The 22,852-nt window shown below is 38.8% G+C and overlaps 2 protein-coding genes and 1 non-coding gene across 5 annotated transcripts in view; 2 read left to right on the top strand and 1 right to left on the bottom strand.

Annotated features, from left to right (window-relative positions):
• The first annotated feature begins 814 nt into the window (after positions 1-814).
• LOC122402854 lies at positions 815-20,750 on the top strand. The gene is made up of 5 exons (XM_043405998.1): positions 815-1,112; positions 14,148-15,990; positions 16,231-16,781; positions 19,514-19,634; positions 20,628-20,750. The coding sequence occupies exons 1-5, from the start codon at positions 815-817 to the stop codon at positions 20,662-20,664; spliced, it is 2,850 nt and encodes a 949-aa protein (XP_043261933.1). The 3' UTR covers positions 20,665-20,750.
• LOC122402855 lies at positions 3,196-3,389 on the top strand. Its single transcript, XR_006259556.1, has one exon. It is a non-coding gene; the product is annotated as a U2 spliceosomal RNA (small nuclear RNA).
• A 239-nt stretch (positions 20,751-20,989) lies between the features above and the next one.
• Positions 20,990-22,852, bottom strand: part of LOC122402852 (inaD-like protein) — a 53,982-nt gene continuing 52,119 nt past the window's right edge. For 2 of the 3 annotated variants that reach the window (XM_043405995.1, XM_043405997.1), the window contains 2 exons: positions 21,744-21,942; positions 20,990-21,275 (listed from right to left, as the gene is read on the bottom strand). In XM_043405995.1, the coding sequence (XP_043261930.1) occupies positions 21,227-21,275; positions 21,744-21,942 (248 nt within the window). In that variant the 3' untranslated portion in view covers positions 20,990-21,226. The remainder of the gene's footprint in view (positions 21,276-21,743; positions 21,943-22,852) is intronic. The other variant, XM_043405996.1, reaches the window with a different exon arrangement.

Genomic DNA, 22,852 nt, shown 5'->3' with positions numbered 1-22,852 from the left:
GTGTCCTTTTGCTAATAATTCTGCAATCTCTGTTACTTTTCCTTTTCCAGGTTCCCCATAACTTAGACTGATTGATCCTCAAGAGATTGCAGCCATTTCTGTTAGTGAATCTTTTGAGAATAGTTGATCAAGCTCTCTGCACCATCTCACCAGTATTTATAGCGTCAGTATCAGTCTTTTCATTTCCTTGACACTTGTTTTAATTATAATGTGGAGATTACAAGTGTCCTTTTGCTAATAATTCTGCAATCTCTGTTACTTTTCCTTTTCCAGGTTCCCCATAACTTAGACTGATTGATCCTCAAGAGATTGCAGCCATTTCTGTTAGTGAATCTTTTGAGAATAGTTGATCAAGCTCTCTGCACCATCTCACCAGTATCTATAGCGTCAGTATCAGTCTTTTCATTTCCTTGACACTTGTTTTAATTATAATGTGGAGATTACGAGTGTCCTTTTGCTAATAATTCTGCAATCTCTGTTACTTTTCCTTTTCCAGGTTCCCCATAACTTAGACTGATTGATCCTCAAGAGATTGCAGCCATTTCTGTTAGTGAATCTTTTGAGAATAGTTGATCAAGCTCTCTGCACCATCTCACCAGTATTTATAGTATCAGTATCAGTCTTTTCATTTCCTTGGCGCTTTTAATATCATTTAAAGAATCTCTGAATCGTTGGAGCAAAGTGACTATCTTCGTTTGTTTCGAGAAATGATGAATTCTAAACGTGAATGAATGGTGTTTCGTGTTAATGAGTGAATGAGTGTTGTTTTTGAGCTGTTATTGATTGGATGGGATTTTGTTTGGTTGCAGGAAGGATGTTTAAGCGTCTGTCGAAGTCTAGGCGCCACAGCGCCGATGACGTTGCTCTGTCGTTGTCGAGCCCGACGACCCTGGACGAGCCGCCGGGGGACAACTGTCAGGGTATCGGCCCAGCCGCCCTGCTGAGGGTCTCGAGGACAAAGTACACCAGGAGGAGCTGCGGGGACGCGAGCGCCATGCAGGCGTTGCTCGCCACGAAGCAGGATCAGGAGCAGGACGTAGCCGAGGCCGATTATCAAATGGTCACCGCTGTACCCGCGTTCATCGTCGAACACGAGCCCGAGAAACAGCGAGGTAATTTGTGATAGAATCTGTCGGTGTCAATTAACTCGAAGTGATCGATTAATTCGCGGGTAAAAAGCGGCCACGAAACAGGATCGCTCGTATCGCGGATCTATTGAAGCATTCGATATTCGAGATTTAAGCCTTTCGTCAATTTAAATCGATCAAAATTATCACCTTTTTTCCCCTGATGTCTGACGGATTTCGAGGTTGCTTCGAGGTTTCTGCATTTTTGACAAAGCTAGTCTTATTTATTTTGGTTAATTGGATGTGAGGAGTCTGTGAGGGTCGAAATCGAAGGGAAAGTCATCGAAACTTTGGTTCTGTGGTTCCCCTTTCTACGAAGTTTACGGATGGAATGACCAAACACTTGCACGAGAATCATATCTAATTCAGACTTAATTCAGACTTAATTCAGACTTAATCCAGACTTAATCCAGACCTAACCCAGACCTAACCCAGACTTAATTCAGACCTAACCCAGACCTAACCCAGACCTAATCCAGACCTAACCGAAATCTAACTGAGATCTAAGTCAGACCTAACCCAAATCTAATTCAGATCTAACTCAGACCTAACCGAAATCTAACTCAGATCTAACCCAGACCTAACCCAGACCTAATCCAGACCTAATCCAGACCTAACCGAAATCTAACTGAGATCTAAGTCAGACCTAACCCAAATCTAATTCAGATCTAACTCAGACCTAACCGAAATCTAACTCAGATCTAACCCAGACCTAACCCAGACCTAACCCAGACCTAATCCAGACCTAACCGAAATCTAACTGAGATCTAAGTCAGACCTAACCCAAATCTAATTCAGATCTAACTCAGACCTAACCGAAATCTAACTCAGATCTAACCCAGACCTAACCCAGACCTAATCCAGACCTAATCCAGACCTAACCGAAATCTAACTCAGATCTAAGTCAGACCTAACCCAAATCTAATTCAGATCTAACTCAGACCTAACCGAAATCTAACTCAGATCTAACCCAGACCTAACCCAGACCTAACCCAGACCTAATCCAGACCTAACCGAAATCTAACTCAGATCTAAGTCAGACCTAACCCAAATCTAATTCAGATCTAACTCAGACCTAACCGAAATCTAACTCAGACCTAACCCAAACCTAACCCAGTAATAGGTTTAGGGTATTTTGCCAGAAAATTGCACTTTCGAGTCTAAAAATGATAAAAGTGTCCCCAAATCAAAGTGAACAGGGTTAATAATCATTCTTTTGTCCTTGATATCTCCCGTTCTGCTCGATGAAAAATTATGAAAAAATTCATGATCATTCTATCGACTGATGTAAATATTCGAGAATTTTTTCAGATTTTTCGAAGGGGTGTAACGTAGTGAAAAAAATAAAAAATGGTGAAGAAGCTTTATATTGCCTTAATTACTTACATACGTGACCATGTTCATATTTTTACAGCTATTGCGTAACATTATGACTATTAATGCGTAATTTTGTCAGATTTTTTGGAAATGTGCGTTATTGTTAAAGAATTATATTAATTCATATTTCGTAACTTTTCCGTGAGGAAAATTAGGAAATATTAATTAATAATTCTTTAACAATAACGCACTTTTCCAATAAATCTGACAAAATTACGCATTAATAGTCATAATGTTACGCAATAGCTGTAAAAATATGAACATGGTCACGTATGTAAGTAATTACGGCAATATAAAGCTTTTTCACTACGTTCCACGCCTTCGAAAATTCTGAAAAAATTAGAGATTACTAATTCTGTTGAGAGCTTTATACTCTATAAATAGAAACGTAATCACTCGATAAGTTCGACAAAAAATCGCCGGGTAAATATTTTCGAATTTCATGAAAATCGAATTTTTCGTTAAAGGGAGACGTTAAACGAAATTTTTCCAGAAATAATGAAGTTATCGATCATTTAGTAGGACCTGGACGTTGTAGGTACGTTCCTGGAGCACCCAGTTGGTCCGTGCTCTCGCGCTACGGTCGAGAAGTTCGACGAGCCGCCGCCAGGCGGACGCGGCGGTCGATCGCTTCTCGCTGCGAAATTTGCATCCTGTACACATTATATAGAATGGAAAACGTAGCTCTAGTATCGCTTCTCGGCCTGATGGCTAAGATCAAAGTGTAGTATCTGTTCTTATCAGCTTAATATCTGATACACTCCCCATCGGGGAGTCCAGAATATTAATCTGATTTTTGGAAATTGACGGAGCCGTTGGGGCTTGCTCCACCTCTGTCGCGAGTCAGCCTGGCATTGCAGTGCCGCCAGGATTGGCTCAATAATACATATCTAAAAGTAAGTCATTACTCCCCTTACAATAATTAGTTATTAAAATTATATATTGGATTTTCAATAAATCCAAAAAAATTTTCTTAAGAATTCTTGTGTAATACAAGAGATTTTCCTTATACATGGTGTTTGTCAATGCAATATCAAGAAGGAAAACTCTGCTGTATTGCAAAAGTCTAGTTAGTTATAGTAGTAGCCTCTTAATGATGTAAAAGAATGTTTTTAATAAGAAATCATACACGTGACTGGAATTTCCAAGACAAACTTGTTAAAATCAAATTTCCTTACTGTGTTTCGTATTATAGCATCATTTTATTTTCTAAATGTGTGATTTTGCATCAATTTCGATAAAGCAAACAATTCATAGGGTTTATAAAGAAGGAGGTCCTTAATATTTAATATTTATGCAAGTTTATTTTACGTGAAATTCTCTAAATTTCTTCATGAATGTTTTTTTAATTTTGACCACTCTGAGAGCGTCTAGGTAAACAAATAAAAATTCCTACCACTATATTACAAATAAAAAGTTATGGTTGTTTGATATTCCTATGGGTTATTAAAATTTTTCCACGAGACACTGACGTATGTAAATACATATTTCTCGACGCCATAATTCTAAATACACGGTTTAGCTACATATTTCAAGCTTTTAATGTAATCGTGGTATAACACAGGTTTTACTGAAAAGAGGATTAAAAAAGGGCCATCGTAATTTTCTATCACAGAGAAATTGTAGCTCCTGTTGACAGGAAAGCGCGATTCGTTACGTCTAATGGGGGATTCATAGCTCTATGATTATCCCGGGTGATAAATAAATTCCATCAATTTTCTTATGCTAATAGGTGTTTGATTATCCGAAGACAAGTTTAACGATCACTTTGTGTTTCCTTGTAGCTAGAAAATCCCACGTAAGTGGAAAAAGAAAAACCTTGGGGAAGCCGTATTTCTCTTCACTCGTCAGATGCTATTTACTGTTCAAGTTTTAATAATTTCTGTAATAAATTGCATTTTATATCTTCAACGAACGATCTATAAAATGCTATCAATTTGCATTTAAATTTCTTCTACGATGAATTACTATGAAAATTAATTTTCCTATAATACTTAAACAATGATGCTTTCGTAAAAATTATAAATAAGGCACAAATTTTCTAGGTATCGTATCGAGGAAGGTTATTTTGTACTTGGAATAAAATCTGCATGAAATTTTCTGGAAAATTGAGTGTCATGGTATATTACATTACCGACACTTCGTGTATACCTGTTCCTACCATGGTCAAATGATTTCTAATCGCCTAATTTCTGCATTATATCGTATAATATACAGTCGTACGATCAGTAGGAACTGCTGAAACTTCTTTAGGCATGTAGCTTCAAAGTAAATGTGAAAATAAACATGGAAGATAAAATAAATTGCAATAGTTTTTATAGTCATCGGATAGAGGATGAAATGCCCTTTAAAATGAGCGTTTGTGCGAGTCGACAGCGTAATTAGTTCCGTAGATATGAGGATTTTAGTTTCAAGTCGATCGCGTCAAAGTAAATTGCAAAATAAACATGGAAGATAAAATAAATTATAATAGTTTGTATAGTCATCGGATAGGGGATGAAATGCCCTTTAAAATGAGCGTTTGAACGAGTCGATAGCGTAATTAGTTCCGTAGATATGAGGATTTTAGTTTCAAGTCGATCGCGTGAAAGTAAATTGCAAAATAAACATGGAAGATAAAATAAATTATAATAGTTTGTATAGTCATCGGATAGAGGATGAAATGCCCTTTAAAATGAGCGTTTGTGCGAGTCGATAGCGTAATTAGTTCCGGAGATATGGCGATTTTAATTTCAAGTCGACGCGGTGGCTAGTTTCTTAGATACGAGGGCCTTTGTTTACATTCATTGTTATCAATGAACTCGCGCGCGCGAAAATAGTAAACAGTGCGTAGTAAATACTACGTCTTCCTGGTCACGTGACTGTCTCGACTCACGTGCGACAAGGAGGCCCCGGCGTAACGCGTCAGACGAAGACAGAGATAGTCAAATTAAGAAAAATTACCGCTTTACATAAATTACGATATCTCGAGAACGGAATGTCCGATCGTCAAAAACCAAAAGCCATTTTAAAGGGGAAGGTTCACCGCTTCTAACAATACCTTAATAATTAATAAAGCCCTAGTAGTTTCGGAACTGCACGCGTCCAAAGTTTAACTATTTTTAATACGCGTTTAATAGCCTTGTCTAACACGGGGAAGCGAGAGCACAGCGGAATTTAAAAAATTACCTTTTACATAAATTACGATATCTCGTGAACGGAATGTCCGATCGTCAAAAACCAAAAACCGTTTTAAAGGGGAAGGTTCACCGCTTCTAACAATACCTTAATAATTAATAAAGCCCTAGTAGTTTCGGAACTGCACGCGTCTAAAGTTTCAGTATTTTTAATACGCGTTATTGGACTGTCCTAAGACAATGGAAACTGAATACTGGGACTATATACAGGGTGTTCGGCCACTAATTACAAATTTTAATGGGAGATTCTATAGGCCAAAATAAGACGCCCGATCATTACAGGCAAAAGAGACTACATATTATTTCTCAGAAAGTAAACAATAAGAATAGAAGTGACCTCTGTCAATGACCTCTCGACGTAATGTTTACTATTTACTACAAACCACGTAAGGTCAATGACCTCTCGACGTAATGTTTACTGTTTACTATTTACTACAAACACGTAAGGTCAATGACCTCTCGACGTAATGTTTACTGTTTCCCCACAAACACGAAAGGTCAATGACCTCTCGACGTAAACAATGAAATGTAAACAAACGCTTCGAACCTTTATATTTCCAGAACTAGTGACATTATCGACTTGAAATAAAAATCTTTGTATCTTCGGAACTAAATACACTATCGACGTGAAGCAAGTTTCATTTTAAAGGGCTTTTAATCCTTTATTTGATGAATAAAACTAGTATTATAATTTTTGCTGTCCTTTATATTTATTTCGATATTTACTTTGAAAATAGTTTTATATCACTTATATAATTTGGATAATTTATTTATATAACCAAATTATTACTAAATGACCTTATATTTATACAAATTTATTTTCGATTAAATATTCTTCTGGAAAACATTTAATTTTGAGTAAATTTTCCATTGGAAATGAATTTAAAGTGAGTGTTGCCCAACGTGTGACAAAAATGGCGGTCCCTCGAAATTCAGGTAGCTTCGATCGTCACAATGCAACTTTCTAAACTATCGTAACGTGTCGCGATTCTACGTGGAGCCTATCACAACAAAATCAACGACTTTCTAAACTGTCACGACAAACCGGCGGATCTTCCAGCGAGTTTCCTCGAAATGAGTACAGTTAGAACGTCGTACAGTGGCTAATTTCGTAAATCTAGGTGGACAAAATGATTATTGTTATCGAAACAGCCCCAAATTCTATAAATTTATTTTATGTATACTGTAGCATGCTTAAATTCATAAAAATTGTTTGATTGTTAGCTGATATAGCACTGTATTCATTGTTAATTATTTTGATGTCAGAAATGCTGAAGAAAAAATATTGAAAATGGTTCGAAATGAAATTATAAACTTTCTCAAAGATGGACATGACGAGGTCCTTGAAGGACACTGCAGAATGGTTAAAAAAGACTAAAACAAGAATAATTAATATCATCATAACTAACAGACTAAGTAACTAGCTGACAAACTAAGTAACTAGCTGACAAACTAAGTAACTAGGTGACTAAACTAAGTAACTAGCTGACAAACTAAGTAACTAATTGACAAATATCATTATTATTATTATTATTATATTACGATGCGTTTATATTATCGTTAAAGCCCGCAAATATGTATAAAAAGCAAATGGTGGCAAAAAATAACTAAAAAAGTAACTAGCTGACTAAACTAAGTAACTAGCTGACTAAAATAAGTTACTAACTGACAAACTAACTAACTAACTAACTGATAAACTAACTAATTTAATGCAAACTAACTAACTAACTGACTAAACTAATTTACTAGCTGACAAACTAAGTAACTAGGTGACAAACTAAGTAACTAGCTGACAAACTAAGTAACTAATTGACAAACATCATTATTATTATTATTATTATATTACGATGCGTTTATATTATCGTTAAAACCCGTAAATATGTATAAAAAGCAAATGGTCGCAAAAAATAACTAAAAAAGTAACTAGCTGACTAAACTAACTAACTAACTAACTGACAAATTAACTAACTAACTGCAAACTAACGAGCTGACTGCAAACTAACTATCTAACTGACAAACTAACTAACTAACTGACAAATTAACTAACTAACTGCAAGCTAAGTAACTAGCTGACAAATTAAGTTACTAGCTGACTAAACTAAGTAACTAGGTGACAAACTAAGTAACTAGCTGACTAAACTAAGTAACTAGGTGACTAAACTAAGTAACTAGGTGACAAACTAAGTAACTAGCTGACTAAACTAAGTAACTAGCTGACTAAACTAAGTAACTAGGTGACAAACTAAGTAACTAGCTGACTAAACTAAGTAACTAGGTGACATACTAAGTAACTAGCTGACTAAACTAAGTAACTAGCTGACAAACTAAGTAACTAGCTGACTAAACTAAGTAACTAGCTGACAAACTAACTAACTAACTGACAAACATCATCATCATTATTATTATTATATTACTATGCGTTTATATTATCGTTTTAACCTATAAATATCTATAAAAAGTAAATGGTGGCAAAAAATTGATGAATATGCTTCTTGAGTTTGTCCATTTGGATCGTTTGAATTGCCCACTGTTGGATTATTAATAAATAATCCTTCACAAAACTGAATCAAACAGTGATAAACACTGTCCATCGTCCAAGGGAAATAAACACGATGCAGGCAATGGTTTCTTTCTTTTCAAGTGGACGCCAGTTTTCCTTTTTAGGGTACCTAAGCGTCCTGTCACTTCTAGTTCAGTTTTAGCAGAGTAAAGACGTCCTTCTAAACCAAAGAATGAACTTTCATTTAGTAATCGAAGGACTACTACTTTTTAACCCAAATCTAATACCCACTGTGCACAAGGTTCCCTTTTTTTCATCACAGTTTCATCTCGACGAGCATTTCTCGAATCGAGAAACGTATCTTCGACTTCTGCACGTCGAAGAACGCTCGCGGTGCATATAGGAATGCGGCCCTCTCGCAGGTGTCTCTTGTCGGTGCATCGAGATGCAACGGTTACGCAATTTGTGAATTATTATAGCGCGACCGCAGGATGCACGGAATGCGCAAGGTTCGCTCGGATGCAAGGTTGACCCGATCCTGAACAGTAGCCATGTGCAATGTTTCTCTTACGTCTCTTCGAGCTGCGTTTATTTTGCAACTGGCTATGCCAAAAAAAAATAAAAGTATACGTGGAACTGGACAATGGACAAGGATGCGTGGAATCTGAAATCTTGAAATTTAGATACTTTTTCTAGCTTTGCAAAACGATTTTATCGACCACTTGAATATTAGATTTAGAGTTTCTGAGAAAGTTTCAATTTTTGAAAAAATTTCAAAAATTTACTTTAAGATGATTGAAATTATCTTTGATGAGTATTGTATCTGGTTTTTCGATATGTTGCAAAGAATTCAATTTTTTTACGAATATATTGAAACACCAGAATGTCCAAAATGGCTATAAGCAAACAAAGATTATTCTGTTCTGAAAAAGTTTCATTTTTTGGAAAGATTTCAAAAGTTTAAGATGATTAAAATTACCTGGTTTTCCATATATTGCGAAGAATTCAATTTTTTTAACGAATATATTGAAACACCAGAATGTCCAAAATGGCTATAAGCAAACAAAGATTATTCTGTTCTGAAAAAGTTTCATTTTTTGGAAAGATTTCAAAAGTTTAAGATGATTAAAATTACCTGGTTTTCCATATATTGCGAAGAATTCAATTTTTTTAACGAATATATTGAAACACCAGAATGTCCAAAATGGCTATGAGCAAATAACAATTCTTCTGTTTTCAATTTCTTATTTATGTCGTCAATTTTGATTTAACAAAAGAAAGCTGACAATAGGAGATAGTATCGACGTGACGTGTAGTTCCTTTCTTCCTCGACTGCCTACGCAGGACACCGCTTCCTGATGTGGCGAGCCTAAGTGCCCTCGAACAGACCACCATGCTCTGATGACTCTCGTGTCATTTGCTTCGTAGCAACGGATCGCGAAGTACTGTTGCTCTCTGTGTTTCACAGTTGGATTTCTTCCCAGAACCGAAAAGCGGTTGCTAACGATCGAACTTCGCATCCTTCCACTAATCGGGCCCCGAGCTGTGTTTGCTTTGTTAAAACGCGGTATGCACTCGTCACTGTGTTGCATTCTGCAGTTCAACGCATGCATAATAACACCTTCTTAACACTTTACCGACCGATAGCCGATAAATCAGTTTTTTACCGACCGGGTAGCCTATTAATCGACTTTTTACCGACAGATAGCCGATAAGTCAGTTTTCTACCGCTCAACACTTTACCGACCGGGTAGCCTATTAATCGGTTCTCATGAAAATGAAAAATATCACTAGATTTAATTAGCAAATAAACAATCTTTCATTTCGTAAAAAGGAAAATTCAAATGCAAAGTAAGTAGATCTCTTGGAAGGAATTCTACGCTGCTTGGGCCTCGAGAAATCTATTTACGTACATGCAATTACATTCTGTACGAAGATAAAGTTTGCTTTTCATCTTGTGAGGGGTAGGAAATTTAAAACAGCTCGTTGGAATAAGTTGACAATGTTTAATAGTGGAAAAGGCAGATGGAGAACAGTGTAATGTGTCTTCATCAGCCATTGCTCTACTTCTACGTCCTTCTAGCTCCTCTCAGGCATCCAAGCCTTTGTTTGAAACTTTTAACTAGATAAACGATCGACTAATAACTGGGAGAACACACACTTTATTAACAAGCAAGAATATTAAACGAAAATTGTCCTTTTCTGTTTCGAATACTTCCTTTTCTCAAACGTTTCGATAGTCAGAGAACCAACTGGACTATCTTCAAAGGTCACATCCAAATGTTAACACATTACCGACCGATAGCCTATTGATCGACTGTTTTACCGACCAACGCTTACCGACTGAGAGTTTATCAATCAACTTCTTTACCGACCAACGCTTACCGACCGATAGAGACAACGTGAAGTAATATGCAATTTGATAACTAAAATTTTGTGATGGATTTCGACATATATATTATAACAAACTTGTTTCGTTGAACAAAATGAAATTACTTTGAAAAGAACCCAATAAATTGATTTGTTTGACACCAGAGACAAGAGTGGACGATTCGTAGAGCATAAACGAAGTATCGTAGCAGTTTTCCCACAGCTCAGGCCCATGTGCAGAGATCCCGAAGTCACGATGAATTCGCGGTTGGCATTAGCGGTATTTAGCGTTCACGGGGGATTTGGAGACCGGATCAAAGCGAGGAGCTGGCTTTTAAAACGTCGTCGCAGGTTTGGTTTAATAGGCCACGGTTCTGGCCGTGTCACGGTGCCTTCTAGAATTAAATTGCGGATAACGCGTCGTCACCGTCATCCTTGCCTCTGGAAACAGTTGCTCCTCGGTTACGAACGACGACAGGCGCCCCGTAAAAATTCGTTCCCCGATTTATCGCGATTTCAAAAGCCACGCGAACCGTATACCGTGTCTGGGAGGGTTGGTTTCGTCGTGTCAGGGCAATTGAATCAGGGTGAATTGACAGCTCGCGGTGATTTTGTTTGCCTAGCGTATTTCTGACGATGGAAACGAAACTCGGGGTCTCTGACAAAGTTCCAGTCGGTTTGACGCGTTGGTAATTTGAGATTTCCGGAAATTGGTGCACATTTTTCCCGGAAATGCGCACGGTGAGTGAATTAACATTAACTACGTTTCGATTTGCGGCTCGCGGGGGAAAATTCACCACCTCGATTTAACGAATATATTACTTTAATTAACGTTTATTAACACTTTACCGACCGATAGCCTATTAATCGACTGTTTTACCGGCCAACACTTACCGACCGATAAAACAGTTGGTTAATAGGCTATCGGTCGGTAAAACAGTCGATTAATAGGCTATCGGTCGGTAAAGTGTTAATAACTAATATATAGGATTTAATTAACACGTGTGTTACAGTTAGTACATTCTGAGAGTGATCTATAGATCAATACGAGATCCTTTAGGTGGCAATTTATTACCTGTTCTGCTTTATCTTACTCCTGACAAGGAAAAAACATTTTCGAATTTTTAAATGTGAAATAAGAATTGACAGCGCCAAAATTTCTTTGATTCGAGTTCGACGTCTATTAATAGAGAATAACTGTAATCATCCTGGATGGTCTTCTTGTAATTACGTATTGCATGCATCGAATGGGTCTATCGCGGTTGATTAATTAAGGGACTAATTAATCAACGATAAAGCAATGACTCTGACGCGTCATTGAGGTCGTGCTGGACGCTGATAGGCGCTCATGCAAATATCGCCGCGGATGCTACTCGTTACCTTAATGAGAGTGTAAGGCACTTGTCACGGTGCACTTATAACGAATTTTCCTATTTTCTCTTCCAAGATTGATTCGAAGAATATCGGCTCTCCATTGTGGTTGATATCGATGTCTGTCCGATGAGTAATCGATACCGTGTCGCTCAAGTTTCTCGATTACATCGGTGTTAATTAATTCGTCGATATTAGAATTAGAATGCACTGGCCTCGTACGGGTTTCATCGAGCACAGAAGTTACGAAATCGTAGGTTTTAGATTTTCTAATCTCTTCTAATATCTGTTACCGTTGGATCGTGGTCAGTGATTCCAATATTTGTCACTTTCAATGAACGTTCATGGAAAAGTTAGATTTATCTTAAAATATCGTTTTTATTGAACCGATTTTCCTCAAATTTTGACACGATATTTCTGCATACTCTAGGACGGGCATAGGCCATGTAGCATGTCTCAGAAGCGCGTTATTAACATGTAATTTATATGCAAAGATTTCATGCGATCGACTGTTTGGCAGACCACGTGACCCCTGTATACGACAGTCTACTTGCGCGCGCATGCGCGTATTCGGCCCGCGCGATACCTCGCCCGTAGCAGTACCGCGATATTACCGCCAGGTGGCGAAGCTTCTCGAGCGCTTTCTCGCGAGAGAATTGCATTATCGCGGATATATATGTCAGGACGATCCGTCTGGTCATAAATTGCTTTTGAACAAGGTCGAGCGAAGCCGTGACGGGGCATGCTAGTAAAGATATACAAATCATGGGTCATCATCACAGGTCATGGTTCCATCATTTTCTATACCCGTAGAGATCGTTACTAGGGAAGATCATAGCGCCCCATAACGCTATTTATGATTCATGACACGGCTGTAGATCAAGGAGATTGACAGTTACTAATATATGTAACTGTATTTACTGCTCATCTTTCACTGCCTTGGATGAGCATTAGCGAGTTAATTTTGTGTACGCAGTATAAGTCACGCAATTAAGATCGTTCCTGTTTCGTTGAAGATTAGAAAGACTGATAGAGCAAACAGATGAATGGTGCAATTGCATTTTGCTATGTTTTCTAGGTGAAATTGCATTTTATCTTGAAATGGAACGCTTCAAATACCTTCTACATTCCTCTTTTCATTCTCTATTGGGAAACAGAGTAGTTGAGATCTTTTGAACGGAAGATATAGTGATTTTAGAAAAGAGTCTACTTGTCATACAATGGTGGACGAACACCAAAAATAGGTTGCAAGAAGAATGGCCAAAAATGGTCATCGATTATATAATAATAGATCAGTGCCAAAAAGACCCCTGTTGCGATCCTTGTGCATTTAATTCGCCGTCCAATCGAGGCCTTGCTGTGCAATATTTCACGAAAATGAATCCAACCGCGTATAAACAATCAGGTGAACGTATCCGCGTGAGTTGACGTTACGTGTGGCGTTAACGAGGCCATAACCCCGGTAGTCTGTGGTGCGCTATCGCAAAACACGTGTACCCGATACCTGAGCGGCCTGACAATCGTTCCTCATCGTGCAGGAGGCCCCGTTAACCGGGGTGGCTCGAAAAAGTAGTCCCAAAATACGCGGAACCACCTGGGGCAGCTCGTCTCTGTTGCTCGAGTTTCTCTGCTACCGTTCCTGGGGGCGACCATATGTCGCCTGGGTGGTTTTTCGTGCCTCAAGATGGCCCGGTATCTCTCTGCCACCGACTCTTCTTTCTGCCTCCTTAAACGAACGCTCGCTCACCAAGGATTCCACGAAATCTTTCGTATCTACGTCCACTTTACATCATTTCTCGATAAAAGGATGTTACAATATGGACCTGGATGCTACAATACTTCTAGAAAATATTGCTTTATGGAAACACTACAGTAATCAATCACTAGGTCACCAAAATCAGAGGATACCTGTACTTCCAAATAAAGCACTTCAAACAGTATTTTTTTTCGAATATTTATGGTAGATTTCAAGTTATGTTTCTGTCTCTCTAGCTATGGGTTCCTAGAAACTACCAATAAGTCTTCATTCAATCCCCAAGGCAAATAGCAAAGTATTTTTTACTTCTTCGATTGGTGTATCTGAGTATGAATAACTTCCATATTCGCATTTCTAAATTACCTTACTGTATATAGGGTCTAATTGACTATAATTTTTATTCATATAATTACTAACGTTTACCAAGTACGTTACTTTAAACAAACCAATGCCCCTGTACCCTTTTCTAGGCTCAAGTTTCGGAATCTGGGGACGCAGGATGAGCAAGAAGATAGACTCGTTCCGGCGGGCAGGTTCCCGCGAGACGATATGCTCGATATCCGAGAGATCCGACAACGGGAACAACAACAACAACAACAACAACACTACCACCAGCAACAACAACAACCTAACTCCAAAAATGGAGAAATCGCTGCCAGACTCGAAATCGGAGAAGAGAACACCGGGAACGTTTCACCGATCCCCATCGCCCTTCAAGTCCTTCTTCATCCGCATGGGTTCCACGGGTATGCTGAACTCTGCGAAGAGCAACAGACGGTCTCAGAACGTGGACGATAGATTGAAATCCTCTGAGAAGGAGAACTTGTTCAGGAGCTGCAGCACCAGCCAGCTGAACACGAGTCCTACCTACGTGAAGGGAGACGATCCTTCGGAAGGAATCGACCTCCAGATCTCTGGTCGTAAGGACAAGACTGTGTCCTGCGACGACCTGGCAAGACAGAACGATGATGTCTTCGACGACCATATCAGCGACGCTTCCTCGACGCTTTATCCCCTGGGTGGCCCCTCGATGACGAGTTTCAGCTCCTGCGATTTTGGTCAGTCGAGGAACGAGTCCCCGATGAGGAAGAGCAGCAGCTGCGACTTCAAGGAGTCGAAGAAGTCCAGTTTCCCGTACGCTTTTCTGAGATCGAAGCTCTCCGTGCTGCCCGAGGAACGTCACAGCACGTTCGCGTCGAAGGACGAACGATTGTTCAAGACAGCGTCCGAGGAGCACTTCCCCACCTTGAAAATAGAGGACTCGTACACCGGCACGACGACTCTAGGACGACGTCGTACCAGGAACAGCAATCTGGGCAGAGGGAGCACCAGCAAGTGCCAGGAGCCCACCGCCTCCAAGTCCGGACGAAACTCGTACGCGGAATTCCGCAAGAACTCGAACAGGTGCGAGCAGGACAGGTACAGTCTGAACCCCAGCCACCTGGAGAGGATCGACGACAGCTTCCAGCAGGAGGACAACGGCTGCTACAGCTCGTACGACAGCAGCCCGATGTCTCTTCGCGGGAACTGCGCCGTCCACCACGTTGACCCCAGCCAGGACAGAGTCGACTTCCCTGGAAGGATGAACGAGTCCAGGTTCTCCGAAACGTCGTCGTTGAACGTGGACCTGGACATGGTGGCCACGCTGAGGAATCACCGGCGAAACTCAGCGCCAAGCGGCGAGCAGAGGCTCTCATCCCACTACGTGAGCTCGAACGAGTCCGGATACGACAGCGACGGGCCCAGAGGAGAGTCTGCAGCCGCCTCAGAAAACGAGGGGCTCAGCCTGAAGTGCACGGATAGCTCGGACACCAGCAGCGTCGTCGACTCCGAGCTGGAGAAGCCTATCAGGAGCTCCACGCCCAGCGAGTGCCAAGACCACGAGAACCAGGAGCCCAGAACAAGAGAGAACTCCGATACAGATACCCTCAGAGCAGGGAATTCCGAGCTGAACGATGGCATCGACGGGCTCAGGTGGCATCAGAGCAACTCGGGCAGAATGCTACCCAGCATTCATCAGACCTACGACGACGCAGCGATGTCCCAGTTCCCCGTCTGCGGGAACGGGCTGACCAGCTTGCAGTGCTCGCCTAAATCCATGGGCATCTCGGCACATAGGATGAGACTGCAGCAAGACAAGACCAGGTTCCTCAGCGATATCATCCAGCCGCCCAAGAGGGTCAGACGGTGTCGTTTGGTGCAGCTTCACAAGAGGGACCCCAAGGAGAGCTTGGGCATTCGATTGGCGCAGCAACGCTTGGGGGAGCTGCGGTACATCGTTGTACAGCTGGAGAGCGATGGAATTGCTCACAGGTACGTGGTAGGGCGAATTTAATGGGTTGGAAGGGTTAGGTTAGTGTCTTAAGATCTAATGCTTGAGGGTGAAATAGTTGGATCAATTGGGTATGGATTGTTCTCCAGTACTGGTAGCAAAGATCAAGTCTTCTTTGAAAGTTAATTGAAATGTATTAATATAGATGAAACTTATCTATGCATTTAAGAATGACCAATTTGCTAGCTTGCATGACCTTTGGTTTTTACTGTTCCCTGCAGAGATGGGAGACTGAGGCTGGGTGATGAGATCGTGGAGGTGGAGGGCAAGGAGCTGAGGACCCTGGAGACCCTGGAGGAGGTGCAGGATTTCCTGAAATCCTTCACGGATAACAAGATACGTTTGATCACCGCCTACGAGGAGACGGTGCCCCAGGTGTACGTCAGCCCGCCGACACTGCCCGGGGAGTACGAGTACCTGGAAAACGCGAAGAATCTCTCCAACCTGTCGTTGATCGACGGTCAGACGCAGCAAGTGCAGCTGGATAAATCGAGCAAGTCCGAGGAGAGCATTCAGGCGACAAGGCCGGACTTTCTACCGCTCTCGTGCTTGTCCAAGGATCGCAAGAGCGCGGAAAGCAGTCTCGAGTCCGCCACGGAGCAGCAACAGTATTTGACGAGGCACGTAGCCAAATTCGAGAAAGGTTATGGCAAGCCCAGTCTTGGCTTCAGCGTTGTGGGTGGTAGGGACAGTCCCAGGGGAGAAATGGGGATTTACGTGAGGAGGGTGTTCCCTGGAGGGCAGGCTGACGTCTCCAAGTCGCTGTTTCAAGGTAAAGTATGATGAATTTTTGTTCACTGTAGATTTAGCGATTTATGAGCAAAAAATTCAAAAAAATTTTGTTTAAATCTCGTTTAATTTAGTTAAAAATAACCTTTGTCCTCAAGGTGGGCAAGAGATGAGATTTTATGAGAGCTACCTCTAGCTCTAAATTAGCTAGCTGGAAGTTATCTTTTAGCCTGGATCTGAGCGATTATGCTAGGATTCAGCTATTCCTTTTAGAGGTTTGCGTATCTAGGGCGTAATCGTTCGGGTTGCCATTCCGTTCCCAAACGTGACGCAATCCGTCTTAGATTCCTGATCGACATAGTTCGCTGAGGATCAGAATCTTAGCAGTGGCGAGTATGGTAGGTGTCGATTCGTCACGTACACGTCGTCTTTCGTTCGTGCATTCACGCCGTGGTCGCCACACGGACCTCGAATCTTTAATCCGACACCCGACGTCGCGTGCATTTCTAAACAGTCCCATCTCCTCCTTTGTAACATGCCACTGGGACAACGCTTGCCAACTTGTCAGCTTTGTCAGCGCTTTTCTACCGTTTCTCGTTCCCAGAGACTCGCGTTCGCTTTGTCAATCGAACGGAAAGTGTAACGACCAATAGAAACCATCGAAAGAAGTCTAACTCATGTACCGTTGCAGACTAAATTAAGTGGACAGTATTACTTTACCGACCGATAGCCTATTAACCGACTGTTTTACCGGCCAACGCTTACCGACCGATAAAACAGTTGATTGATAGGCTCTCAGCCGGTAAGCGTCGGTAAAACAGTCGATTAATAGGCTATCGGTCGGTAATGTGTTAACACGTTGACTGCTACAACAAAATCGTACAATTTTTACGGTTAAAACTTGGATTTTAGACAATTGTAAACTGCATAACTACTTGTCTTCGGTACTTATTTTCGTAAGTTAAACTTCGTCCCGTACAAATTTATTTAACATTTCAATTTCAATTTCGGAATAAATTGTTTCAATTCCATAGTGGGACAGTCTTAAACCCATATATGGATGACGTGGCAGTCAAAGTGTTAAGTAAATATGAAATTATCAGATCATTTTTCATTCTTTGACATTGCAAATATGGTAAATCTTCTTTAGGAAGGACCACAGATTATTTAAGAATTTTAATTTTTAATTAAACATCTACTGGCAAAGATATGCATTATACGTTCTTAAAAATCAGAGCAGAATTTTACAAAACGGTGCAACAATTATTATTATATAATAATCCAACTGGATAATACGAAGTAAAAAATTGTCTGAATTTGAGTTCCTAATTAAATTAGGTTCTTATACAAAATCCATGAAAAATAAAATATTTTAGAGTTGATATAAGAAGTAGGGATCAATAAAATAAAAATTAATTAATCTTTAACGATGAAATTTTTATTTATTTTCTGAATTTGAGTTCCTAATTAAATTAAATTAGGTTCCTATACAAAATCCATGAAAAATAAAATATTTTAGAGTTGATATAAGAAGTAGGAACCAATAAAATAAAAATTAATTAATCTTTAACGATGAAATTTTTATTTGGTGGAATTAGTGTGTTTGGCCAATGGTATGTCGCGATCTTTTTCGACGAATTAAATTTCACACACACACACACACACATACACACATAATCTTGTCTTCTAAGTGATTTTTGCAAGGTTCGCGTGGCGGTAGGCGGCAAACACGTTATATAGGCGGGTTCCATGCAACACGTTTCGAATTTCAACCGATCCCCGACGGTTTTTACGAGCACGCGAACGTCCGCGGTTTCCTCGTGCCACTGCACCCTGCAGCTCGCTTGTATAACGGGGCCGTCAGTCGTTGCAGTTGCATAAGCGCAGGAGCAACGCATCTCCCGCTATTGTTAACCTGTCAAGCACGCTAGACGAGTACAGTGAACCCTCGCTATCGTTCGCTAACTTCCATCTGTGAACCTTATCGAGGGAGTACTATTCCAGAAATTATAAATAATGAAATTTATATTCCATTAAGAGAAGCATTATTCACTTCTTCTATCCCCATTTTTTTTCTATTTCAAATCATATTTTTCATTCAACAATATTTTACTGTAAATAAACTTGTTGACAGAATCAAATATAAAAGTTTAAAATATCAAATATGTGTCTCTAAATTTATAATAGATATAATAATTTGATTAATTCACTTCTTCTATCGCCATTTTTTTCTATTTGAAATCATCTTTTTATTTTTCACTCAACAACGTGTCACTGTAAATAAACTTGTTGACAAAATCAAATATAAAAATTTAAAATATCAAATATGTGCCCCTAAATTTATAGTAGATTTAACATAATTTGATTAATGATATAAATTGTATATTTATTTTACTCTTTATTTGTTCTTATATTGTTGTAGATTCTCTTTTCACATAAAAAAAAGACCATGAAAAGTCGAAAATGTTTATTATCGTTATTAAAAAACGAATGAGACTTATTTATATTTATATACATTTATTATTCATATTTATATATATTTATTATTTATATATTTATATTTATTTGTTCTTGTATTGTAGATTCTCTTTTCACATCAAAAGAAGACCATGAAAGGTCGAAAATGTTTGTCATCGTTAATAAAAAACAAATAAGACTTGTTTTACCTCATGAAATTTTATATAATATTATATAATATATTATAGAATCATTGATTACATAGTTCTCACTCAGTTTGAACGAAGACTATAAGCAGACCGCCATTTTCTGTTACAGGTGACGAGATATTGAGCCTGAATGGAAAGGTTCTGCGTGGTTATACGCACCAAGAAGTTATCGAATTATTTAAAGCGGTGAGAGAAGGTCCTGTCGAGCTGGAAATCACAAGGAGACACAGGTACCAACATAAATTAATATTACATAGACTTCTGACAAATGTCAGGGACACTTTTTTAGAGATCTCAGCTTGAAAATGAGACGGAGCTCCTATGAATCTTTAATTTTGACTTCAAATTACAATTCTGAATCTTAAAAAACAACTTAACAGACAATAAAGCTCAAATATATTAACAGGAATATACAATTAACTTTTAAAATGATTTCATCAATTTTAGAATCTTGAAAATTAAATAAATTCTACAAAAAATAACGAAATTAGCTTATAATATTTGAATTTTCCTCTATACATATTTATTTAAATACTAATACTAATACGTGGGCGAGTGTGGCGCGGTGGAGGTGCTGGGTGCTCCCTCGATCACCGACGTTCAGCATCATTTCGTCGCGTGCAGCGCGGGATGGGTGACCGCTCGGGGGAAAAAACACCATACTAATACTTAATACCTTTAATTTCACTGTCAATTAAAAGAAAATTATTTATTTCGCACCTGTACAACAACTTCACTCATGACACAATCTCAAAACTAAAAGAAAAATTGATTGTACCCTCTTTAACGTAACAAATTCTCCAAAAAGTAACGAAATTAGCATATATGTACTTGAATTTTCCTGTATACATATTTATTTAAATATTTCACTGTTAATTAAAAGAAAATTATCCTGTACAACAACTTCACTCATGACACCAATCTCAACTAAAAGAAAAATTGAGATTTGGTACCCTCTTTAACGTAATAAATTCCCCAAAAAATAACGAAATTAGCATATATGTATTTGAATTTTCCTGTATACATATTTATTTAAATATTTCACTGTTAATTAAAAGAAAATTATTTATTTCGCACCTGTACAACAACTTCACTCATGACACAATCTCAACTAAAAGAAAAATTAATTTATACCCTCTCTAATAATTATTTCTAACTTCTAATCAATTTTAATCGATTAAATCTTTGCTTGACCCAACGACGCGTGTTTTTTGTTGTTTCAGGTACCCAAAAACAACACAGAAATCCGCGCCATGCTGAAGGGGGTGGCGGACGTGGACGAACCCTGCCCACCGGAAGTGCTCTTTCGATACAACACTAAACGACGTCATCGTTCGCTACGTACGAAGTTTTAGGATTCTAGTCTATCAGAACGAATCTTCGATCTTTGATGTTTGTTTGAATTAATTTATTTATCGCGCTGTTGCAGCGGCGTAGTATTTTAAGTTTATTATGAAATGGTTAATTATCATCATTATTTAGTATCATCGCTATTATTATTTTTATTATTATTATTGACCTTATTATTATTATTAACGACTATAAGATTTTATACAGATACGTTGCAGACAACGTGAATCTATTGTATTGCGAATTTTTTTATTATAGAGGACAATAAAGAGGACCGTACTTTTAAGGTGCTTTCGAGGATCTGCTTTGCGAAGGTATCAGGCGAATCACACCACGTTGGAAAAGTTATTAAATAATAATTTTATTACCAAGAATACTTTACAAAATTTACAAGTATGTACAGAGGCCCCGCATTTATTTTTTTACAGAGGTCACGGGACGCTTCTTTTCTTTTTACAAATCTTGTACAATGTTATGCGTCGACGAGTAAAAGGTCTGCGCACGACTTGGCCTTGGTTGCCCTGTAACATCCAAAGGTATCCATTTAACACAGAATTTTGGCGTATTGTGCCAGGCAAAAGTATCAATTTCGTAAACTGTATAAAAAGAAAAATATATCACTCTGGTCCTTGAGCCTTCTTCTACAAAATGTAAATTCAAAAACATATCAATCTTCTTTTACATAAATTATTTGTCAGAGAAAAAACTGATTCCAATTTGCTATTTCCACCAGTTAGTAAAATGGCACTAAATAAAAAAAAAAACACCACTTTTGGTAGGAGAAGGATCATGGAATACAAGAACACATGGAATACAATTAAAATTCGAATTTTATAATGTCTTTTATATTCGACTCATTTCTATTGATATCTGCATATTGTTTAACGTTGATTAGATAGAGTATGAAGTAATTCTTGTAGAAGCAAGAGATAGAGTAGATCAAAGCAGTCTTTCATGAGCTATTCTTTGAATACTACATTAATACTTACTGCAGTTCTTTGTTTTTGACGCGTCGACAAAGGTGCAAGGCGATTGGTCCAGTTTTGATATTGCGGAAAAGCTGAACAGCCTTTCTGTGAGTCAAGTCGTGACAGACGTGGCCATTCACTGCCAGAATCTCGTCGCCTGCGCGCAAGCGGCCATCTTCCGCGGCTTGCCCTCCTGGCAACACCGATTTTATAAAGATTCCTGTCCACAGACACACAAAATCCTTAGAAACTGCGCCATAGGAACTAGCAATAGCTAGAATTTACTAAAATTCTTCAAAAGGACAGAACTATACAGACAATAGACAATTTATAAGTCGACATTTAATACTCAAATAACATATGTAAATGGGTAGCCGAAGGTATTTAGAATCGACTACTAATGACACTGAACACTGGTTTTGTAACTGAATTTGTACTAATTAAAGTTAAAACTGTTCTTCCGTACGCAACACTATGGTAGACATCTGTTTGCAAGGCCTGGATGCTTTCATTTGCAGACAGTAGTTCGTTGAAATACTTGCCCATTCAGGTTTATGGACCTGGTGACCTAGAAGGCCTTTATAACTCTTCTGACCTCACTCTGCAGCATTCCAGATTACCATACAAGAAAGAACGAATCAAAGGATCATCCAATTAGGGCTAACTAGTCAAATTCAATGGGATACCTAGCCCACGTGAAGTGCATTAATACAAAACACGAATGTCAATTTGCTTCGACTGTTGCAAATACTTCTGTTGGACACGTCAGTGAGTGTTTCAAAGATATGATGATTAAATGATGAAACTAACTATTATTTAACGAGAAGATGGTATAAAGTTTGAGTAGAAATCCTAGTTTCATGTTTAAAGCGATAGCCACATTGTGTATTCTTTTCTTTTGGGATATCAAAATGAGTTTTGTGCTAAAAAGCACTCTAGGGTAAAAATGTTGGTAAATACAGGTTTCTATATGAAAAAACTACTTCTAAACAACGTTGTTTCTAGTAATCAACACAAGAAGATATTCAGGTAATAGTAAATTAAACAATTTAAGTCTGGGGATTCAAGATTCTTAGGATTCTCATTAAAAATGAACAAAATCATAAATGATGGTGTCAGGGAATAAATTA

Source organism: Colletes gigas, unplaced genomic scaffold (assembly GCF_013123115.1).
Source record: "Colletes gigas isolate AHSC1104 unplaced genomic scaffold, ASM1312311v1 Colletes_gigas_Sc00040, whole genome shotgun sequence".
Classification (NCBI taxonomy): domain Eukaryota; kingdom Metazoa; phylum Arthropoda; class Insecta; order Hymenoptera; family Colletidae; genus Colletes; species Colletes gigas.
The sequence above is the reverse complement of the archived record's forward strand: the minus strand, read 5'-3'. Positions and strand labels throughout refer to the sequence as shown.